This window comes from Mustela lutreola, chromosome 10 (assembly GCF_030435805.1).
Source record: "Mustela lutreola isolate mMusLut2 chromosome 10, mMusLut2.pri, whole genome shotgun sequence".
NCBI classification, from domain to species: domain Eukaryota; kingdom Metazoa; phylum Chordata; class Mammalia; order Carnivora; family Mustelidae; genus Mustela; species Mustela lutreola.
The window spans coordinates 52838088-52862340 of record NC_081299.1 but is presented as its reverse complement, the minus strand read 5'-3'; the positions used below and the strand labels follow the sequence as shown (position 1 = coordinate 52862340).

Below are 24253 nucleotides of genomic sequence, written 5' to 3'. Positions count from 1 at the left end.
TCTTTAATCTCTGGTTCTCAACTTAAATGTTGGTTGCTTGGCCCAGCAAGTGCGCCCCTGGCAAGGACTACTGAAACCGGGGAGGCGATGAGAATCACTTAAACGTGGGCCAAGAGCCTAGCTCCTCACGGTGTGGGCAACTCTTGGAAGACATGTCATGCCATACAGAGCCGAGGCCAGTGTGAGCCTGTTAGCACAGATTTATGGTACCGGGTGGGTGTCCTCGATGGCAATGAATCTGACACACGACCCCTAAAAAGGATCATATTTCAAAGCTCATGGTTTCCCTTTAAAACACTATTTGCACCCCCAAGCACCAGTCTGCAGGTGGGTACAGAAAGGGATGTCTTAGAACAAGGTCACTTCGACTGTGTCCTCATCTGGTACAGGGATAATGTGTGAGCTCAGGACCCTTCCTCACCTAGGAAGAGCTCTTCTCCTACAGACAGGTTAATGTGGGGAGGTGTTAAAAACACAAAGGTTTAAGTAGCTCACCTGCCAGGTAAGCTTTAGCTCCAGAAGATACCCGTGCTAGCTCCAGAAAAACACTGAGAAAATCTTAGGCAGGTGGTATTTTTGAGGTCTTGGGGTCTGGTCCCAGACATGTTCCTTCCCACAGGGCCCCGGTCCACCCAGACCACATTAGATAGCTCCAGTTTCTGTTGGCCCCAACACCTGAAGGGCTGATCTGGAGCCACAGACTTCTGCTCTGCAAACGCCGTGAGGGAAGGCTGCAGCAGGAGACTGATGTGCAGTGGCCGTTCCACCCGCCGCTGGCCCTGTTCTTCTGACAGCTGGGACTCACATTTGAACTCCACAGCTCAGCCACACAGAAATCAGGCCTGACATTTCTCAGAACAAGCTTTATGGGAATGAATTCCAGGCTTGTAAAATTTGGCAGGAAACATGGCTGCTTACTCTGCAGAGAATATCTAGCCAACTTTGAAGGTAATTATCTGCCTTGGTTTTGTAACTAAAAACTACTGGCAAAGAAGACAGGAAAATAGGGTAGAGGATCATTTTAAGAGTTTTGTTCTAGTGTAGAGGCAAAAAAAAAAAAAAAAAAAAAAAAGAAAATATATATATATATATATATATATATATATAGAATCAAAATATTCCAGGTTCCCAACATACCTATCGCTCCCATGTCATCCACATAAGGACTCTTGGCTCCCACAATTCCCCCAAAGCATTCTTTCTGGGGCGCACAGTAGGATTTGTCCAGGTGGGTCTTTCCATCGCTGTCCACCATGCACCACTCACAGTCCAGCACACCAAAGCAGTCCCTGCCAGAGAGATGACACAGTGTCCCAGGAAGCAGAGCCGGGCAGAGGACAGCATATGAACCTGGCCATTAGACAGCTCTCAAGAGCACCATTACTTACTATGCTGTAAGTCCTCGAGCTTTAGTTTCCTGTCCTTATAAACGAAGACTATCAACAGTCTGCCAGAGGATAGCTGTTTTATGTCTCTCAACAGCTAGGAAATGAGAGACGTAAAACTGTTCTCCCTGTGGATCATTCCACAAAATCCACACATCACAGATCAGTGCAGGATTATCCCAAATCATCTTAAAAGACCAAATGGCCCCAAGATGTGTTAGACTTTAGCCTGACCCCAAGTGTAGGGTCATTCAAAAGAAAAAAAAAAAAAAAGGAAGGAAGGAAAAATGGTCATATAAACTGGGGAAATACTGGTTAAGTTAAACACCTTTCTTACTGACAATTTCTTAGAACTATTCATATGTGAAGTGAATTACGATTTTCTAAGAGAATGTATGCAGTGTTTCTCCAATTTAACTGATTTTGAGTTACTGCCTGACATCCCAAATTCATCTCTGATGCCCGACAATTCCTCTGCTAAAACATGCACTGAAAGTAGAACTGGCTGCCCCTTCTACCCACAGACTGTTTCATCAAATGGCAATCATCAGTGGCAAGAAACCAACCAGCCGGCGCCCACCCCTGGGAGCTATCCCCAGGATGGTTAGTCCCAAACATCCTAGAGGGGAGAGACAGGGAGGAGGGGACGCATCGTTTCTCATTCTCAAAGCTACCATGAAGCCTATCTGCTTGGTAAGACAGCAGACTCGATGAGCTATAATGTGTCACATACCTGCCCCTTGGCCCTTGCTCCTTCAGGCCATGTCCCCTCTCATTCCTTTCATTTCAAGAATAACTTTCCCATCCACGGATGGCGTGACTGATATATAGCACAAATGTCACAGAGCTACAACAAGTGGACGCTGGACAACATTAAGTCTGCTGGATACAAGGCTTACAGGAATCACTTTTGGGTCTGGAAAACTAGTACACCTTTAAGAAAAGCTCGGTGAGGCTGCCAGTCACCCCTCCCTCCTCGGTTCTATTCCCGCAGCGACTGTGCTGATGTAGAAGCAAGCACCAGGCAAGGCTTACCCACTCTCCATCCTCTGGCTGCACCTGCTGTTGACACACTGGTGAAGGGCATCCTGCAGGCCAGGGTCAAGAGCTGTGTACGTCACTGGCTCCTGGTGGACCTCGCAGCTTGGATTTCTAGGCAGGGGCAAGTCTGCAGGTTAGGACCAACAGTGCTCACATTCCAAACTCATCATGCCTCTGGCCCTGGATAGCGTCAGACAGATCCGGGCTTGAATCCTGGCCACTTAACTGGATGGAACCGTGGGCCAATCACTTAACCACTCTGAGCATCCATTTGTTCATCTTTATGTACAACAGAAATAATTTTTATACACATATGTAATATATAATTTATATATACACACACATATATACACAAATATACACATACATACAAATAAATATACACACATATATACACAAGTACATATATATACATATATATATATACATATATATATATACATACACACACACATATAAAGTCATAAAAATCCCACAAAATAGGAATGTGTATGATCAGAAGTAAAACTTATCTCCCTGACTTACCACTCTACATCTTTCTTTTCTGAGGTCATCGCTATTAGCAGTTTAATGAGGGTCCCTTTAGACATTTTCTCTACACTTAAACATACAACTGTGTATCAGTACACACAGGATTCCTTCATTTAAGCTCTAGAGAAGGGATTTATCCCAATTTATTTAACTGTGGCCATAAGATCTGTCACTAAGATAAAGAATGCTAAATTAAATATAAGCACGTGTGTGTGTATGAAAGGTACCTACAGATCTATCACAAGGTTAATTTGAAAACGAAGTGACTCAATGTACATAACGTATCTGATGCACGTGAATGCTGGTAACAGTCTGACAGTTTTTTTTGTATGGACCGCATATAATTTTAAATGTTTTCACAGTGTTTAAATGTAAACCTGAACGAGGATTCGTTTTAAGACTTGAACTCTGACTCAGTGAACAGTTAAGTCATTAGAATGAATCATCTTCTTATACCACAACCCAGAACACATCTATAAAGGAGGCTCCCATGTGCATGTATTATACATGTGTGTGTAGGATATATATATAGATAGATATAAAACACGTATTTATGCAATATGTGCATTTTACCGGTTCTCTGCATTGGTGAGGTTGCCGGTGCACTCATTGACCTCTAGAGGGCACTCACAGGGACATTCACATTCATTTTGTTCCATTCTGAAAGGCAAAAGGAAAATCACTATGCAAAGGGTCAGTGACAAACTTTATACTGTACAGAAGAATAAAAACAGAAGACACTGTGAGCTAGTCAAAAGGGACAGTTAAAGGGAAGTCAGGACCAAAGGTTTAAACATATAACTGGCCTCAATCCACGACTCTTCGGCAAATCGCACAGCGGGAAACACCTCCATAACCAGGACCTGCACTGTTTATTTGGCAGATGCCGCTACGAAACGCCTAACATCGGTTCAGATAGTCAACAGCCGCATAAAGAGAGCCCCACTGCATTTTTACCGGTGACAGTTGAGACAGAGCCGATCCACCATGCTACAAGCACAGAAGGCGAGCGAGTCGCACGTTTCATTGACGATGCCAACAAACGCATTGGTTCCTGGGATCCTAGCCAGTCTGTACTTCGAACAGTGGCTGCCATGCACGAGGTTTGTCAAATCTCCCTGGAGACAATGGAGGTGTCAGAAGTGACAGACAACAACAAGCAACGATTCAGCCCTGCCATGGTGAAAACAACCCTTCAACCACCTGCTGAAAATAGCTTACAATAAAACTTCATTTCTGACTACAAAAGTAATAGAGAGTTACCGCTGAAAGTTGGAAAAATATAATTTTTCCTTATGACCAGAGATCATTCCCAATTCCCATTTAACAGTTGTGTATATATTCTTTTATCTACGCTTTTACAGATACAATTTTTATAGCTGTGTTGTAATCTTTTTTTAAACACATCACAATGTATCATAACATGAAAGTAAGTGCAAGAAACAATGAAAGACAATTTTGGGGTAAGGAATAGTTTAAAATGCATTCAAGGGCAAACCTAATCCACCAGAAAATGTGCATTCCCTGTTCCACCTTGGATAACAAACCTCTGTTCTTCTAGAACAGTAAAATTTAAAAACCAGACTTATTAACAGTCCAGTTTCCTGCCTCCAGGATATTAAATAATACTTAAACAGAATAGTTAAATAACTAGAACAAGCATCCATTTCTTCATTCTATGACAAGAAAAATATGATAGCTCCCTGACATGCCAATCCGTCTACCATACAGAAAACCAAAGATTCTAGAGTAGCACTGTGAGGCTGAGTATGGCCCTCCTTTTCTGCATGTGTATCTAATGTAGCAGGCCAACTATGTGATCCCATGCTCGTTTCCACGCCAGTTATCCCTTCGACGTGCACGGTGAGGCTACGCCGAACTTGGAGAATTGTGGCACCGAACAGATTCTTAGAGGTCTAGATGAATTTTCCCCTGCCTGGAAGATGCCCGCCCCTACTATATCAGCAATCATACAGGCCTATCATCCTGTTAGCTCCACTAGCCAGAAAGGCTCCAGTTCCATTTTGGAATAACTTGAGCTGTTAAGAAATTACTCTAATTCATCTTCCACTAAAATTTTGCATTTCTGAACAATTTCTCCCAGAGTAGCCTGACTTTGTCTGCTGAAGGCTCAGGAAGTCACTGCACCAATGGTAGAAGATACACAGAGGAAATCAGACTTTGTTAGAACCACTACTTACCTGGCAGCTCCCTTCTCATCGCTCTCAAGTGTGTCAACATCTCCTTTAAGGAGCATGTTCCTTAGAATGGGATGAAGTCTAAACACAGTCATCATGAGTTCCTTTACTATGAAAGCACTATCCCACTGACCTGTTCATTTTTTTTTTTCAAGATTTTATTTATTCATTTGTCACAGACAGAGACCACAAGTAGGCAGAGAGGCAGGCAGAGAGAGAGGAGGAAGCAGGCCCACAGCTGAGTAGAGAGATGGATGTGGGGCTTGATCCCAGGACCCCGAGATCATGACCTAAGCTGAAGGCAGAGGCTTTAACCCACTGAGCCACCCAGGCGCCCTGACCTGTTCATTTTTTAAACTCTCCCGTTCCCCAATTGTGTTTGAAACTGCTTTTCTGAGAGAAGGATTTTCAAACAACCCAATGCATCTTTAAAATTTTTAATTACATATTTAATGATATAAATATTCTAAATAAGGAGCGTCCTTCTTGTGAATAACTTTTTGAATGTTGGTTCTGTCATTACCCATTTTAGTTCTTTCCCAGTTAAGATCATCTGCGAAGTAGTAAGAACATTCTTAAGATCTTTAACCATACCTAGGTAAGTCCGCAGTGATCTCAAATCAAATACTTAGAGTGCTCTAAACTACAAAAATGAAGTTATTTTTAGATGATCTACATGAGAGTTCCCATCTAACTGGGTGGATGACCAAGAAATGACCTAATTTGGCCTTAGGAATTTAGGGAGGCTGCAGGATCTCGAGAAGACAGGAAGAGGGAACACATGGAGCCACACATATTTACATAAGAGTGTGGGAACAGAGTGCAGCAGACATTTCAAAGCATTTCGGCTGGGTGAGTCTTTAAACAAACAGAACCAAAACAAAACACCAAGTGCGAGACCTTAAAACATTCACTTCTCCACTCTGGGCTTTATACCCCGTACTGGTCAACCTGGAGAGCTGGACTGAGGTCCAGTTCTATCGTTCGGTAATTCTCAGGCAATGCAACAGCCTGAAGTCCTATTCAGATAGTAACCAGGATTCTGTTTCCTATTCCGCGGTGGGATGGGAAGTGAGAACGCAAGGGATCAACTTACCACAAGGCTCGTGTTGAATTTATAAAACCTCTGGACTGTTCTGTCACTGAAGCTGTTGCACAGGTTTTTCTTGACAAAGTTGGGATGGTTCAGGATGTCGTTTGCTACCAAGGGCTCCTAGCAAGGTCGAGCAGACAGAAGACATAAGCCATGTAATTAATGAGCCACAGACTGTGGGAGCATGGAGCTCTAGGCTTTAAACAAACAGGCTTTGCAACAAGTACCTTGTGGGTAATATGCTGTTGTTCCACAGGGGCGTGTCCTTTGGGATCAATGAGGGTTGGATGTGCCACCAGATAACCCCGGTCCTCCATTATGAAGCACCTGTGCCAAGAACAAGGGACATCCCTCAGGAACACTCACTTTCGACCCTCTCAGCATTTATCTTGCTAGTCCCGAAACAAATTGCATTTATCTCAGTAAAAAGTCACTGAAATGAATTGACTGAAGATCAGCTGCAGGCAGGCAGACAGAGATACATTATTATTACTTTTTTAAATGGGCTCTGCGCAGAGTGTGGAGCCCAGAGTGGGGCTAGAACTCATGACCCTGAGATCAAGACCTGAGCTGAGATCAAGAGTCAGACACTTCAGGGACTGAACCACCAAGGCACCCCAACGGACACATTATTGTTGAGCTGACAGATTACCCAGTATACAGTTGATGGTAACAAAGTTACACTTGACTCTGAGGCTACCCACTTAGCTCTTACAGAATGTGTCCACTTAGTCTGAGGCAGATGGGTTAAAAAATCTTTTGAAAGGATAATCTTTTGCTAGTTTATTCTTCCTTCAGAGGAGGGAGACTCTGAAGGACGTGCCCTTGGGCATTTATAGGCAAAAAATTTAAGTAAGCCATACAATTTCTTCTTTTCATGATAAATATATGTAAAACACAACCTTCAGGGACATACAAAGATATATTTGATGGAAACAGGAAATAAGCAAAGCCAGAAACCGCTCTACCCAAGACTATGTGCTGCTCTATTTTACCCAGCAAGGGTCATAACACTGTGCGACGGACCCTGCATTTCCCTATGAAGGGCCAATGAAATTTAGCAGTGATATGAAGCAGCAGCCGTGAGAGTGAAGAAAGCTGTTTTAAAAAGTGGCCTGCATTAAATCCAGGAAATACCCTGGCTTTGATCAGACACGTTCTTTTGAAATCAGGAGGTAAAGACTTTTTTAGTTCCTTGAGCCTCTTTCTGGGGAAATGTAAAAGTCCCAGTGCCTGAAATTCCCATAAAGACTTTGGCTTAATAACTAAGTTAACATCAAAAGTACCCTCTGGGCTTTCTAGCATCCAAGATCGGGGAAACCTCTAATTATTGACTCAGAGAGAAACAAGAGCTTTCAGAGAATTCTGTGCCAGTCATTCTCCTTATTATGAGACAAGTGTGTTTGTCTCAACCATAAACGCCAGGTATCTTAGGAAAATGAAAGAACAAAAAACCTTCATAATTGAATACCCAGGCCATAGACTGAATTTCTGGTCTTGACCAAGACAATGTGGCTGCCATTCAACTAGAGATATTGGACATCATTTTCTTTGTATTTTGCAGCTTGACAAGAAAATAGTGTCCCTGAAGGGCTTACCGTATTTTGTTGCCACCATCTTGGTTACAAACTGGTAGTAAGTCCATAAGAACCTTGTAGAAGTATCTAAGTGTGAAGTCGATGCCCATCACAGCCACAGTATGCCCGGAAGATAGCTGAGTACTTCACATGAAAAAGATCAGTGAGAACAAGAGGCACATCTTAGTTAGAGGTAAAAGTTATGTTCGATCGTAAGGACACTGTATGGTATTAGAAATACATGCCTACTGTTCCTCCACATTTTTCACCCCTATAGAAATGATCAACTAAATGACTGACTTGGGCGCCTGGGTGGCTCAGTGGGTTAAGCCGCTGCCTTCGGCTCAGGTCATGATCTCAGGGTTCTGGGATCGAGTCCCGCATCGGGCTCTCTGCTCAGCAGGGAGCCTGCTTCCTCCTCTCTCTCTCTCTCTGCCTGCCTCTCTGCCTACTTGTGATCTCTCTCTCTCTGTCAAACAAATAAATAAATAATCTTAAAAAAAATAAAATAAATGACTGACTTAGCACAATATGAAGGTTTGCTGAGAGAAAAACTTAAGGTTAAAGGAAGAATTTTCTAGTAAGACCAGCCCATAACACAGGCAGCTGTGGACTAACCCTGACTCTACATGTTCAGTGGCTGGACTATTCTTCAACAAGACTATGGGAGTGGTAGGAAGAGGCATCAGCAGGAGACTGGACACAGGACTACTTTGGTTCCTCCCAACAAGGGACCTCCAGACCACAAGGAGCCTGAGTGATCCCTTTAATGATTGCCCTCATTTTATTGATAAGGACACTGGGATCTCATAGAGGTTAACTGACTAGTGTAACCTCATACAAAACTCAGTGAAGGACTAGGCCTCATCTTCTTTCTAGGACACTAAGGTTGGCGCTACTCAAAACACAGCTCTGATTCTAGAACGAAACTCACCTGGTTCACAGGCCAGTTTCTTCTCCAATCTAAAATGCTACCTTCAGAAAGACAAGCACCAAAGAGGATAAAGTTGAGTAGTACCACATGGTGCTTGCTAACCTTTTAGCTGTGGAACCAAGCAGATCTGGGGTCAAATCCCGGCTCCTCTTGGTTTCCATGTATGTAACTCCTGGGAAGCTATGTAACCTTCCCAAGACTCAGTTTTTTTGATGTGAAAGTGGGGAGAGTAGTCTCTACCTCACAAGGCTGTCCTCGATCTTAATGAACCAGTGAGTTTACCGGGCTTTAGCAAGCTACCTAACCTATCCAAAATACCCAGTAAAAAGAAGATACTCTAAAGAAAACCAACCAGGGCTTAAAGCTGAGACCCAGACAGAGAGTCAACCTACTGTTCTTCCAGAGAAAAGCTAGCTGCATCAGAAGCATGCGCTTCTCACCTGGAACCTTGGTTCCTTCTAATCTACAATCACAGGCACTTGTAAAGGTTTGGGTTATCTGGACAGTGAGCTCCTGGACCTTTGTGGCTAGGAATGTGTAGGATTTACCCAACATGGGACATTATAGGGGCCCATTATTACTATCATCCATCTGCCTGATTTCTTATGAAGTACCGACAGAAAAATGGGGCTCTTATAGACAATAATCTTAAAAACAGTAATTGGGATGCTCAGAAGAAACTTCCCAAAGGAAAATAAACTTTTGGAAAATCAAAACTTGGGACTGAAATTAGCTTCGTTATGTAGACAACTGTCCCCTTCTAGGTACTGTCAACATTGATACTAACTTACATCATTTCCAACCTTCACTCCCCGCCCTCCAACCCCCAATAAAAAACCCCTGAAAACCACTAGAAGGGACCTTGACCCACAGTGAAATTTCTGCCAGAGCTTTGCTGTCAAAATTGTTTGGCAGGAGATGAACGAGGACCATATTGTGGGATTATCTCTGAAAGGTTATTTCCTCACAAAGAGCTTTCTATTGTTCTGCTTTAGTTCACTTAGCATCATCCCCTCTAGTTCCATCCATGTCCTCGCAAGTGATACGTATTCATCCCTTCTGATGGCTGAGTAATATTCCAAGCAGGGAAAGACAATTATCGTATGGTTTCACTCATGTGGAACAGAAGGAACAGTGTGGAGGGGAAGGGAGGGAAAACTCAATGGGAAGAAATCAGAGAGGGCGACAACCAGGAGAGACTCTGGACTTGGGGAAACAAACTGAGGGTTGCTGGAGGGAAGGGCATAGGGGGAATGGGATAACTGGGTGATGGGCATTAAGGAGGGCATGGAATGTGATGAGCCCTGGGTGTTATCTACAATTAATGAATTGATGAACGCTACATCACTATTATATGCTGGCTAACTGAACATTTAAAAAAAAAAAAAAAGCTTTCTGTTGTTACTGAAGCCACTTAAATTCTACCACAGAAGAAATCCAAGACTTGCTTACCCTACATGGGATTTGTGTTTTAGAACAAATACTGTTTTACTGAAGTATCAGTCCAAAGAAGTCTAAACCTCTCTTACTTGTCCAGGAAAAAGTGAGGCGTCTAAACAGTGGGCGTCATTATGATAATATTTACCGAGTGTTCACAATTTATAGGTGCTCTGGTGGGCATTTGAATACATCATTTCAATTGCTTCTCACAAAAACTTTATGGAAACGTTAAGTATTTGGCCAGAGTCACAGAGTGACTAACTAGTGGAACCAAGAATGTAAGCTCAGGGTCTTCAACTTCAGAGCTTATGCTCCTAACTAGTATGGTCCATTGCTTCCTTAAAGATGAAGGACATTTAAGAGTTTCCAAGCCATTTTACATGACCTATTCAATTTCCTGTGACAATGCCAGGAAGGAATTATAGTTCCCATTTTATAAGGGGAAAATCAGGCTTAGAATGGCTGAAAGACTTAAACAAGATTGACCACCTTTTATTTACGATGGAGATACCGGTTCTGGCTCTTCCTACAATACGAGAATGGACTCGGTGAAAAATGCAACTCAGGTTTTTCTGGGACAAGTTAATTTTGTTTCTAAACTTCCCCTTTGTAACTGCCATCTGCTCCAATGTGCTCAACACGCTGAAGGAAAAGCTTGCGTATTCCCCATGTAAGCCTAGCGTTCATATTTTTACCTGCATTTTGAAAATGTACAGTTACCATAGCAACGCATAAAGAATACCACAGAAAAATCAAACCAAGCCTACATTTCAAGGTACAAAGGACCTCGCTGTTTGCAGCACTTCTGTGAGATTTTTGCTGCCTAAGACTCATCTGACCAGTCCCTTAATCACTGATGGTACTTCATCATCTCTGTTAGTATTAACATTCTCCAGACAATGCACACCTAGATTCTCAGGCTATTAATAATGCTCATGGAGAATCCCAAGGCAGTTACTAGGATAAGTGAATGCTGCATTAGAAAAGCCCCTCCCCAAGGTATCAGTGATAACTTCTGAAAACCAAAGCTGAATGAGAGGGCTTCGTGACCTGCTGAAGTTTAGTTCTCTTTTCTGATCTATTAAAATGCCAGAGGTTTAAAGCAGAAATAACATGATATTCAAAGTCACTGTCACTTATTTGGGACTCGACACTGTCAAGCACAGTGCTAAACACTGCAGAGGCATCATCTGTAATTCTCATTATATCAGTTCAACACAGGCATCGTCGCCTTGTTTCATGAATGAGGCTTTGAGAACTCATGGAACATAGTCATAATACAGGTATTTAACATTTATCAAACCCTTACTGTGTGCCAGGCATCCCTCTAAGAGCTTCAGGTGTATTATGTAACATAATCCCTAATCATTTGAGACAGGCCCTAATATCCTTCCTTCAAGGGTGAGGGAACCAAGGCAAAACGGAACTCGTTCATAGTCACAAAAGCAGCAAATGGCAAATATACTTTTTCAGAGTAGGAACACATCTTAGGAGGAGGTCAGGTTCTCAGGTTGGTGCATGAGACCAAAATCACCGGGAAGTGCTTGAGAAAAGCACCTCTGCACAGGTCGTCTAGCAACGCATCCATTAAAGCCACAGCTGCTCTGGTTGACAACCAGAAGGGGAGGCTGCCTTGCATTCTAAACTCTGCTGAGCAAAAAAACACAGCTCTCAATAATAAAATCACGCTCAGCTCTGAGGCAAATATTCAAATGATCGAGTCCATGGGACTGCATACTGATCAAGGTAAGAGCAGATCCTTATTCCCGGAACACAGTCTCAGCAACTGGTGGACAGAATCCGGGAGTGCAGCGGCTGATTTTCACTCTTGATTAAGTCAAACAGCTGTACAGGTGAAGCACACTGAAGAAAGCAGCCACACATAAGGGAAGGGAAGGGAAGGGAGGGTTTTCCTAACTTAAAATCCCGTATCGCCATCATGCTTCTTTTGGGCTGACACCGGAAATACTTATAAATCAGCTAAATGAAGCTTCTCCTACCTATTCAAATTTTAACAACATGTACACAAATGTAAAGTGCGTTAAAATCTGCACACCTCCCTGTGGCCACGCCCTCCCCATGTGCCCCCCGCCACCGCCCATCGCCCCCACCCCTCGCCCCACGAGAAGTACCATATGGAAGGAAAAGATCATAGCACTTGCTAACGACTACCAGGTGGCACAGCGGGACAGAGCCAATACCAAGTAAGACACACAGGCAGCCATTCTCTTCCTGCCTCCTGCACCCCCAAGATTGGAAGCCCAGGGCTGGCCCACTGTCATTGTCATCGAAGACCAAGGTGGCTGCCTTCTCCTCAAAGAAACCACCTTTGTTTACTTCTTCCCAACCGATGATACGACATGGGAGAGATGTCAAGTCTCACTACGCAGACAACAGGAGATGCAGACCTGACAGATGGTCCGTTAATGAGAACACTGCGAAGTTCTGTTCTAAATGAGTATTTACTTGTTTATATGTGACAGAGACATACAGACCCCAGGCCCTGCAAAGCAATCACTATTTGGCTGGCGGCAGGCCCCTGCTTTCCAGGGAGACACAGGTCATGATATTGAAATTCCGACACAGCACTGCTTCCCAGTTCTTGCCCCCAATGAACTTGCATTAGAAGAATTCTCCTGAATGTCAATCATTTGATATATAATGAGCACCAGTGAACAGCATCAAGTTAAGCAAGAAAAAATCTGTCTCCTATAAGTTTTAAGGCATCATTACGGGTCCCAGCCAAAATATGGGCTTTCTTGGTTGCCAGAGAGAAACACCTCTTTGTATAACGAAGGCATTAAAACAACCTATGTGACTTGTCTTTCTACCCAACATTTCACTGCCATTTGTTGCTTAAATACTGAAACCTCCAAGGCCTGAAATATAAAGCACCCAAAATATATTTACAGTGATACTGACATCTAATAGCATTCTTGGAAAATCAATTTGCAAAATTAGTTTTCAAGAAGACAGTATAAGGACAGTGACAATAACTACAAACTCTGATATTCTAAAAAGTTAGACCAAAATAAAAGAGGTAATAACACTGGGAAATTGATACTTTTTTTTTCCTTCACTGAACAGACTCCTCTGCTTAGGAAAATGCTCTCTGGTAATAACTGTCAGGATCTTGTTGGGGTTTCCTCAACTGGTGAAGAGTGGTATTTCTACAACTGCCCTACTGAATCTAACATCTCTTTTCTTCTTCATGAGAAGGCGGCCAAGAGCTTTTCATTTACTCAACCACATGATAACTTTGTGAGGTAGATATTACCCCCATTTCACAGAGGACGGGAGGAAGCTCAGGGAATCCAAAATGACACAGCTAGAGAAGATATTCAGACTCCAGACTGCCTCCCATCAAAGGTCATGTCATTAATCCTTGGGTATCTACTGGACTTTCAAATTCTCAAAATATCCTTGATATGCTTAAAAAAGGACTAAGAAATTATTACCTGGATGAATGGATTGTGTGACTGATGGTTACCACATAGCCAGCTCCTCCAACATCTAAGTAAGGGCCAGTCAGAGAAATCAAACCTGGATTAGCTACTGCATGGAGATACCTGACAGAGACAAGAGAAAGTCACGTTGTTTTAGGGTATGAAAAACTCCTCTGTAAATGTCAAAGAGAAGTGAACCTTTAACTCTAAAAAGCATTTATCATGAATTGTGCCTACGTTACATTAGAGCTCAAAAGGATTCCAATCTCTTCTCTCTGACTGTAGCAGGACAGGAGGTCAAGAAAATCTGAAATTCTTCTGTAAGAGACGCTCAACTCACTATACATTTGAGTTTCGTAAGAACTATAGTATAGATGTTTTAGAGCCTGATATAAAAAGAAATCAATAAATGAAGTAGAAACAAATAGAATTTGGCCCATGAAACTGCCCTCTGGATTGGTATGGACAGTACAAATGTTAGCCAACTCACAAGTGACGCAGTTACTAACCAGCATGAGACCAGAAATCCTGTTTTTATGCCCAAGTTGCCCCTGTTCTAGACCCCCTGACTAGCTTTTGTTTTTGAAAATCTGAGTAAAAATAATGCACAGAGGTAAAAAGAAAAAAAAAAGGATTTATACTTGTTTACTCTTCATAGGTCATAGAAGGGCAGTAATTTGATGCCATCGTCATGTGCAGGGACATTAAACATCCCCTCTACGGGCAAACTGCATGCAAGACAGGACTCACAAAAATGCTAGGAATTGAAATGGCCAAGTAACAAAACATTTCAGTCTCAAAATTTCAATGAAGAGATAAAAACGTTGTCGACAGAGGAAACCCACAACGCTGTTGTTAATACTGCATTAAAAAAAAAAACCTCAAAATATGTTTTCACTGCCATAAAAGCATCTGCTTTACTGTGTCTGCCTGAAGTTGCTTTATTGTATGTACTTATCATGTCTCTCCAGGATTTGGGGGAACCTTTGATAATGGAAGCCCCTAAAACTCACCATTGTCTCCTTGTGGGATCAAATGCTTTGTCCATGAGGGAACCAGGATAAATTCTAAGGACGCCATTGGGCGTTGCTATGTAACGGCGGACAATGTATGTGTTCAGGCTACTCATTTCCATCTGTGTCATCCATTCATCTGTGACGTGGCTGGTGGCCATTACTTCATTCCTGACAGAGAACTGGGAAACAAAGGAAGACATAGCAGGGATCCTTTAAGACGCACATGAAAAGAGAGTGGGCTGCTGGCAGGGCTTCCCAAAGCTCTCTTGCAGAGAAGCCAAGCCCAATTACTTCTCAAAAATCTTTCCACAGCAGATGGATACAGCCAAACTTGGTGAAAACAAAAGCTTACTGAAACACAGTCAGGGATGTGTGATTTACTCAGTTGTTCATCCTCGCGAGGCTTTCTGCGTTTAAGAGGAAGGATCCTATAGTGAAGCATTACACATACGTATGTACACCCACGGGCACGCGCACACGCACACACACACGCACCCTGCTGCATCTCTGCTCCTTAAACTTCATCATGTTTACCTCAACAGACCATGGGGGCACTTTCCTTCTTTCCCCTGGGAAAAACGGGGTTGGGAAAGTTCCACTGATCTCTGAATCACACCCCCCTACCTAGAAAACCCCTAGTGCCTCCGAGGCCTGAAAGAGATTCTTCATCTGGCCCACAGGGCTTCTTAATCCGCCAGAAGGGTCAGCGCCAACCAGCCTCCTGGGGGCCACACGCTGCCTTTCGAGGCTCTCCAGCTGAGAGGCACAGACCCAGGGCTGGGCTTCCTACTTCAAAGGTTCCCCGCCAGCGCCCCCTCCCAGGCCTGCGGAGGGGCACCCCAGAAGCGGGGCCCCGGGCCAGCACTCACTTTGAGCCCTGGGTTAGCAATGAGACGGGTGTTGTCGCTGAGATAGGCTGTGTAGTGCTCCACCATGCGCTTTGTCTCCGGCTGGCTGAGGTGTTCGTACGGAGAGGAAAAGCTGCCGGCGGACAGCATGACGGTCGGACTTTCTGAAAGAGAAGCAAACAAAGCAGGTCTGAGAACGCCGAGACTTCATCTCAGGCATCACGAAGCCTCTGCCATTCTGTTAGCCTTGGTGGCTTCAAGTCTTCCGTAAGGAAAGCGAAGACTCGACACAAGCAGGCGTGAAGAAGGAAACAACCCTCATTCTCTCCCTTCAGGGAGTTTCTAGTCGTGAGTGAACCAAAGAGACAAATGTACAAATAAACTCACGTGCTTAAAATATCTTAGATCTACATATACTATCTCACACTTCTTGGGGTCAAGGAGGCAGCACGGAGCCATGGAGCCACACTGGTTGAATCTGGGCTCCACCGTTTCCTGCCCACGTGATGCTGGATAAAGTTGTAAATACATGTGATGGTTTTGTCATCTGCAAAGTCAGAAATTACGGAATCAAACTCACAGTTACGGGGAGAAGTACATCAGTTACTTTATGCAAAGCCAATGAGTCAAGAAATGGAAAGCACGTAGGGCGGTGTTTGGCAGATGATGAACGTCTTGTGAGTGGTAACTACTATTACTCATATTGGTACTGATATTTCAAAAGAAGGAAAAACGGAATGGTGGAGTCAAGGCAAAAATAAAAAAAAATTATTCTTTCAGACAGGAATAGCCAAACTTGGCATAAACAAAAATTTATAGGACTAGAATAGTTACTGTATATATAATTCGATTGCTGGCCCTATCTAAGAGGAAAGCCCAGTTCTCTATCTAAGACATAAATTCTCACAATGAATTACATTATGAAACAAAACACTCCATCTCTGCCTGTGAAATTTCCCCCTGTCCAATTTTGTAGTTTCAGAAGCTTTTGGAAAGCACTGTCTACGATCCTGTGTCTAATGTCATTTAAATGTACAGGTTAGTTAGTTAGTTGGTTAGTTCTCACTCATAGTCCCTTAGTTCCTGGTGGCCTGGCTATCTTTGACCGTATAGGACACTGTACTTAAAAACGAATTTGTACAGAAGAGGAGGGTCCTAATAGGATGGGGGAAGTCCTTCCTCTAGAAAGGACTGTTACTTGATTCTGCCGGGCACCAGACCCCAGGATGAGGCAGGGTGGTAAGGTGGAGGCTGCTCTCAGTGAGACAATGGAACGCTGGCCTCCATGCTGCAGTGTGGGACTTTGATATTCAACTAGGACATGACTAGTTCCTGTGTGAGGTCCCTTAGACCACTCGGGTGAACAGGCATCCCAAATGAAGGACTTTTTCAGGTGCAATCACACACTTACCCCAAAGATGGCAGTTCTTTAGGATCTCCGCTAAAAGACCACAGTATGGGCGGTGGATGAGAGTAAGGGTTTTCATGTGTTAGCCTCCACATCACGGGGGCCTTGGATTTGAATGCTGCCTCTGCTCCTAGCCCTAAGAAGCTACTAGCTTATTTCCCAGCTGTTTAACTTAACAGTTTAATTTCCCAGTTGTTTCTTCTGGATTGGTAAATAGGTACATTGCAAACGTGGCTTTACATACAGTCTTTCTTCTCTCGTTTCTTATATTCTCCTGGACTTTGGTCTAGTTCCTAGCTATCATGTTAGTTTTGCTACTTTTCAAGAAAGATTTATTTTTTTCCACGTTTCCATCCATTTTCAGTTGTCCTCAGTAGGCTAGGTCAGAATTACATAGTCTGCCATTATCAGAAGAAAGTGCTTCCAGTGATGCTATGACTGATTTAATTCTCATGATACCATGTGGGACAGCCGGGGAGATTAGTATTATAGTCCTATCAAGGAGAAGAAAACCAGAAGCTTAAAAGGTTTGGTTGCCTAGCAGCGGGCTATGGATTCATGTGCATATGCTCATGGGGCCTTCTGGGCCAAGATGCACCAGACAGAGAGGACTGTCCCCCTCAAAGAGCTTAGGAACCAGTTGGGAGAACAGAAATTTTTAAAAAGAGGAAAATAACCAAAAAGAGAGCAATACAATAATGTAATAATGTCAAAAGGCAATCCCTAATACTTTCAGGGACAAAGGAGTAGGGCCAGAGATTCAGGGGAGACACACTTTGGGAGTGGGCCTTTCTTGTACTGACAGAGACTGGGCATTTGAGCCAAGGCCGCTGCAGGGACTTGGATTGAGGGAGAGAAGAACCAAGACTGGGCATTTGAGCCAAGGCCGCTGCAGTGACCTGGATCGAGGGAGAGAAGAACCAAGACACAGAACCCAAAGCTTTGTGTCTAGGAGGTAGACACATAAAGCAACACTCATAAATGTATACTTAACTGCACTGGACAACGTACAGTTAAAAAATTCATCTTTGTGCACCCAGACAGACAACGCCCCTCCTTCAGCCCTCCTGCTGGCACTCCAACGAAGATTCAACACCTCACCTCCAAATCCCCATCATCGATGAACCTAGACGGACACCACTTCTTTGCCATCGTCTCCCTTCTTTTTCGTTCCCTTTCCATTCTAGTTTAAATATCTTGCTTCATTTTTCATTACCAATTGATACTAACCTGTCCTTGATGACCCCTTCAGGGGTCCTGAGGAGGTTCTACAGCCAAGGTGAAGTTGGGTGCTATAGCGGAAGGATTGTCCGGTGAAGTCAAAGCCTGGCCTACGGTCTGTCAGTGTGATCTAGAATTAATCCGTTCGTCCCGCGTTAAGTCTCTGAGTTGATAAACTCTATGTTGTACGAGCCCCTCTCTGACGCAGCCCCGCCCAACTAGAATATGAAGCGATCCTCAAGTGTAATATGACATTTTCCAGGAGCCACATTCAATAAAAACAGGTTAAAGTAATTTTCCTAGTGTATTTTATGAAATCCAATATAACCAAAACATCGCTTCACATAAAAATTAAGTATTCTAGGGAGAAGGGGGGTGGGGTTATGGACATTGGGGAGGGTATGTGCTTTGGTGAGTGCTGTGAAGTGTGTAAATCTGGTGATTCACAGACCTGTACCCCTGGGGATAAAAATATATGTTTATATAAAAAATAAAAAATTTAAAAAATTATTAAAAAAAAAAACACCTGAAAAAAAAATTAAGTATTCTACATTTGAAGTAAATCTCAACTTGGACTAGCCGTGTTTCGAGGGCTCCACAGCCCTACTAACAGCTACCATTAGCGAACAGTGTAGCAGGAAGGGATTATGCAAAGGAGATTTAAAAAAAAAATCTAAGCTTTTTCTCATCTAGGAGTATTCCTGCACTTTTCGATCTCAAATTTCAAAAACAGTGACCTCATTTTTGTCCGTGGTTGTGCTGACCTTGTTCCCACAGCATTTGAGAAAATCATGCCAATCTTGTTGGCTATTCAGGGAGTATCTCTTCAAAATATGAATTAAAGGGTACATACGCTCTTTTGTGTAAAAGCCAAAGACAAAACCTCAAAACCTAAGTGAAAACCAAAGAAAATGTAAAAGCCAGCCTTTTCTGACCGACCTCTCTGGCCTTCCTCAAGTTGTCTACGTTGTTCGAACGTGCCACAGGAGAGACGACTCCGTCTGGCCTGCTCTCCTCATCTCAAAACCAGACAGAAACTCCATAGGATGGAATTTAAAAGATGGAACCCGAACACAAGGGCTCTGTGTGGAATCGAGGGACTGGGGACTGCCTTCCTTGATCCTCTTCCTGCCTCTGCCCCTTTTACTCAGCTTGCCTGTGGTCTAATGAGTCTTAGTTTTTTGAACCCGAAGGATTCTCAATGGTGAAAAAGAGAATGCCCGTTTTGTAGTACTAGGAGAACCACACAAATGCCCAGGATGTGCCTGGCACGTGGTGGCATGCAATAAGAGAGGTGGCCCCTTGGCACGGGAGGAACCTTGCTACGACTACTTGACCTATTACTACCTCTGTAATAGGTCAACTCAAATGATGAAAGCAAAGTACATGGTACCTACACGTGTCGACTCCCTTTCCCTTCCTTTGAATTATTCGTCTATTTGCTAAGCCCTTTTTGAAGCCAGGGACCTGTGGTAGACACAGATATGTTCTACTGGAATGCTACCCTTGGACCCTCTTTACTATTTCTCCACCTTTTACCCCCTAGTCCTGTATCTCTTTATCTCCGTCTCTCAGTGCTTGCCTCTAATGGGTCATACTGGGTCATACTCCGAAAACCTCTCTGCCTAGCGTTAGCAGAGAGCTGAAAGATACAAAGCGATATGAAAGTCCCGCTCCCTCCCTCGAGTCTGGGCAACCTCTGCAGTGTCACTGACACTCCAAAGCCCCCCTATAGCAACAGGCTGAGGCTGGAACTTCACCTAAGATCAGGCTCTTGCTTGCTTTCTCCTTGGCTATCCTATTTCCCTCCCTTCTTCCCCTGTTTCTCCTTAGAGCCCATCCTGAAGAAATCAGCACCCAAACCCCTTGTCTTTTTATCTGCTGGAGAACCAGATCTACGGCAAGGCGTCCCATGGTTTCCACATCTGTAGCCCCCGCCTGGCACTGCTGCTGTTCAGTACCTGGGTTTTTGTGTGGTTCAGGTTGGTTTTTTAATTCAAATGGATATTTACAGTGAGGTGCTATGAGTCAGCCCACGCAGGACGCTGGAAAGAGCAGGGGCTTTACCTAGAGTGGCCAACTGCTTGAAGTGAAGGCAAGCACTAGGCTGGCCCAGAAGGTCCAGCCGGTGGTACAGCAGCTTGCTGCTGGGGACAGTGTTGAGGTTCTTCAGTTGTTTGACAGGTATTTCCGGTTGTATCACCACAATACAGAGAATAAAGGAAGTGTCCTGTACCTGGAAAAGTCAATAAAAAATTTCAAACACAGAAAATAAAGGTTCCTAGGGATAGTGACTTTGCCTACATTATTTTTTGCTCTCTGGATCTCTGTCCCACATAGAAATATATTCCACGAGGAAGTGAAAGCCACGAAGATGGGGTGACAAACTATCTCTGGCAAAAGGTTACATTGTCTATTTTCTGTTTTCCTTTCTGATTAAGGGAAGTGAATGTATGTAACAGAAAATCATGGAGCTAATGAAGGGGTTAGAATGGAGTCCCTCTGAAACAGCAACCCCACACCTCTTTTGCTTTCTTAGGTGAACAGATCCAAGCCAGAACATGGCAGAACACAGCACTTACTTCTGCTTGGGTTTGAAACGCATTTTAAAATACAGAGTTGGTTTTTGCAATGAGTATTCCGAGAACTGACTGTTTTGAAAGCCAATTATGAATATACACATGCAGCTCATACAGAATCTGGTTTATTCATGTATTCCTGACTAACGCTTTCTCCCTTCCTGGTTGGAGATGAACAGGATCTCAGACTCATGAAAAATATGAATCCCATGGCTCCTTCACAAAGCCTGCCTGCCTTGTCATTTCAGACCACAGTAGGCAAACATGCTATAGCTTAGCCTAATTTATTAAACTCATATGTACAAACAGGAGTACTTCCAAGTTCACTTTGCTCTTTGAAACAGATGCTTAAACGAACTTATGGGGAAGAGTGTCCACCAAAGAATTAAAACAAAACAAAACAACAAAAAACAAGGCAACCTACATAATTCTAGATCCTTAAATTAAAAATACAAGATAGCAGGGACACCTGAGTGGCTCAGTCAGTTTAAACATCCACCTTCAGCTCAGTCCTGACCCTAGAGTCCTGGGATCGAGTCTAGCACTGGGCTGCCGGGAGCCTGCTTCTCCCTCTGCCTGCCGCTCTCCCTGCTTGTGTTCTCTTTCTCTGACAAATAAATAAATAAAATCTTAAAAAAAAAAAAAGAAGAGAAAAGAAATACAACACAGCCAAACTTCTGTAAGTCCATTATATAAGGAGATAGGCAGATTCTGCTTAAGAGATGGTAGATCAATGAAGGGAAAGTGTGGTAACTAGCTAACTTAAAACTAAAGGACAGTGAGAACTAAAGCAGCCCAAAGGATTTACTTCATGATCAAGGGGAAATTTTTAAGTAGGCAGGTTAGAGTTAAGTGTAATTTAGGATTTATGAAGATAGTTGCAGAATCTTTTTCAACACAGGAGAAATTTGCATCTCTGTGGGATTGCTTTCAAGGACTGCTGCCAAGGATATTCAGTTAGATTAGCAAATTTAGTTCTTTTTCCCCACCTGCCTTCCCCTCCATTAGAAAATGCCAGCATCCTGTAGTGGCACTTACGATTTCCCCTCTCCCCATCTCACATAGCCAATGCCTTTGTTCCTAGGAACCAAGAGAAAAAAACTTTGCCAGAGTGACCAGAATATAATTGTAGAATAGGGTCTATTCTGTAGAAGAAAAATTAAAAGGTCCCCTAAGCATCTGAAAGCAATACTTCAGAAACAGTTCCTCACTGGAAAGGAAAACGGATTTCAATACAGGTCTTTTTATCATGTTATTAGTTGGGAAAAAAAAAAAAAAGTCTTTGCATTAAGGAACCAGAATATTTCTAGAAGGGCTCTCCATGATTGGGGAGTGTTTTTTTTTTTTTTTCCCCCACTGATGGCCCTTGGGATTCATGTTTTGAAGTGAGCCCTGCCTGTGTCACACAGGAACACGGTAATACCTTCTGAAGTCAATGCTTTCTTCTTTGTCAGCGTGCAGCCTCCTCAAACGCTCAAAGATGGACTTGGGCTGCACAGTGACAGAGTAGTAATCTCTTAATGCTGCCAACATAATCTCTCACATTCTATTTAGATTAATTCAGTGAAATAATCCATCAGTATCTGCTGTATCTATGGACGCTAAGCAGTTTAAATAATCATTCTCAACATAAGCTAAATCTACTTGAATTACATTTAGTAGAAGAATCCATTTTATTCCTGGAGACAAGAGGAGTATCTGCTTCCCCACTTCTAAAAGTAACAAAAAAGAACTTAAAATTGTGTGTTCATATTTGCTGGGTAACCAGGCAAGCCTCTCTGTAACTTCTACCTCATTGTTTATTACCTCTTTAATTTTTCACTTAGTAGTGATATTCTTGACAACTTTGGAGCTCTGAGAAGGCTAACTACATGATCATATCCATTTGGCTACACAGAATGGCCAGAATTTATCAAGACCACTGATGAAAATCTTAAGATAATACTTCTTTCCAAAATGTTAATACTAGGTTTATTCACTGTGCAAAAAAGTTCTTAAAAGTGTTCCTATCTCCTTCTTTCTCTTTATTTTCTTGAGGATTTTATTTTTAAGCACTCTCCACACACGGGGCTCAAACTCACAACCCCGAGATCAAGAGTTGCATGCTCCATCCACCAACTGAGTCAGCCAGGTGCCCTATCCTTAAGGGAGATATTTTCTTGGGATGCAACTGAGTTGCTTTTAATCAGAACATACTAGAGGTAAACAACCTCCAATTTCAAATATAAAAGTATTTTTCAATGAAATATTTTGGGGGTGTGGCTTAACCCTTCTGATACGAAAATTAATTCATCTTTATGTTAAAATGTATAAAAAGAAGGGTAGATGAAGCAATCTTCTTTAAAAAAAAAAATCCTGAAAATGAACGGAACGAGTTTCAAAATAGAGTGACCACTTTCAGATCTGTGATACCAAACAATTAAAAAGATCAGTAGAATCAGGCTTGTAGATTATGAATTTCTCAAGAGATTTCATTTATTATTTTGTTTGCTTATTTCCCTTGTAGAAATCAATGTTGCTATAATGCTTTAAGAAAGGAAACAAGAAGAAGAAGAAGAAAAAAAAGAATGGAATAAGGTCGGAGGAGAATCCTATCTACAGGCATGCTGGTTTCTTCGAATTCCTGTCATTTTTGGCCAGACACACTGGATTGAGTGATCTGTCCGTATCCACCACTGGACTGGACGCTCTCTGGGGACAGAGAAAGTATCATTCCTCCTTATCCTTCGTAGCTCACTGGGAATGGTCAGTAAGTCACTCTTCAAGGGATGACTAGATAGATCCACTTGGAATCCATGGGTTAAACACCAGATATGGCCAAGGAAGAGAACCTCTAATATGACTGCGTTTTAAATTTAGCGATTAAAACTGATGATCAAACAATCAGTCTGCTCTGCTTTTGGCCAATTACAGTATGATGGGTCCCGTAACAGCATTTCTTTTTAGCGGGGAAGAGGGTGTGAAGGGCAGTAACATGAATAATGTTGGCAGCGTGGGCTTGAACCTCGACTCCTCGACACCTGCTATCTGAAAGAGACTCATTAAAGGACACCAAAGAAGTGGGGCCACAGACGGTCACTTAACTGTCCATCTGCTGGTGGTGAATATGAATAATCCAGATTCTAATCGGAAAGTTTCTTTGCCTTGGATAATGTCAAAAGAGGGCATTTATGCTTTCATATTTCCCTTTCAACCGCTAACTGCCACAATCTGAGTGTAAAATGATAAAAAAACAAAATAAGAAACAAAAAACAAAAACCACCACCACCACCACCACAACAAAAGATCACGTCATTGGATATAATCTAAAGGTATATTGATAGGAGGACTATTCAGAGAAGTTTGGTCCATCAGTGCAGTGCCACACAACCCAGCCAGTAAACGTGCATGCACAAGCCCAACTAGAGCTGCCTGTGTAGGAACACAGAATGTTCTGGAAAGTGATAGAAATGGCAGCTTCTGGGGAATGGTCAAGGGTAAGAGACAGGGAAAGGTAAAGTTTACTTTTTCCTTGGTATCCTTTTACACAGTTTAAT

The 24253-nt window shown here is 42.9% G+C and overlaps 1 protein-coding gene across 1 annotated transcript in view; it reads right to left on the bottom strand.

Annotated features, from left to right (window-relative positions):
• CACHD1 (cache domain containing 1) overlaps positions 1-24253 on the bottom strand; it is a 204804-nt gene that overhangs the window by 13090 nt on the left and 167461 nt on the right. The window contains exons 13-23 of the mRNA XM_059138128.1: positions 20206-20374; positions 15531-15673; positions 14659-14840; positions 13658-13768; positions 7847-7969; positions 6476-6575; positions 6252-6368; positions 3915-4075; positions 3531-3617; positions 2421-2537; positions 1138-1289 (exon numbers count right to left, since the gene is read on the bottom strand). Of these exons, the coding sequence (XP_058994111.1) occupies positions 1138-1289; positions 2421-2537; positions 3531-3617; positions 3915-4075; positions 6252-6368; positions 6476-6575; positions 7847-7969; positions 13658-13768; positions 14659-14840; positions 15531-15673; positions 20206-20374 (1462 nt within the window). The remainder of the gene's footprint in view (positions 1-1137; positions 1290-2420; positions 2538-3530; positions 3618-3914; positions 4076-6251; positions 6369-6475; positions 6576-7846; positions 7970-13657; positions 13769-14658; positions 14841-15530; positions 15674-20205; positions 20375-24253) is intronic.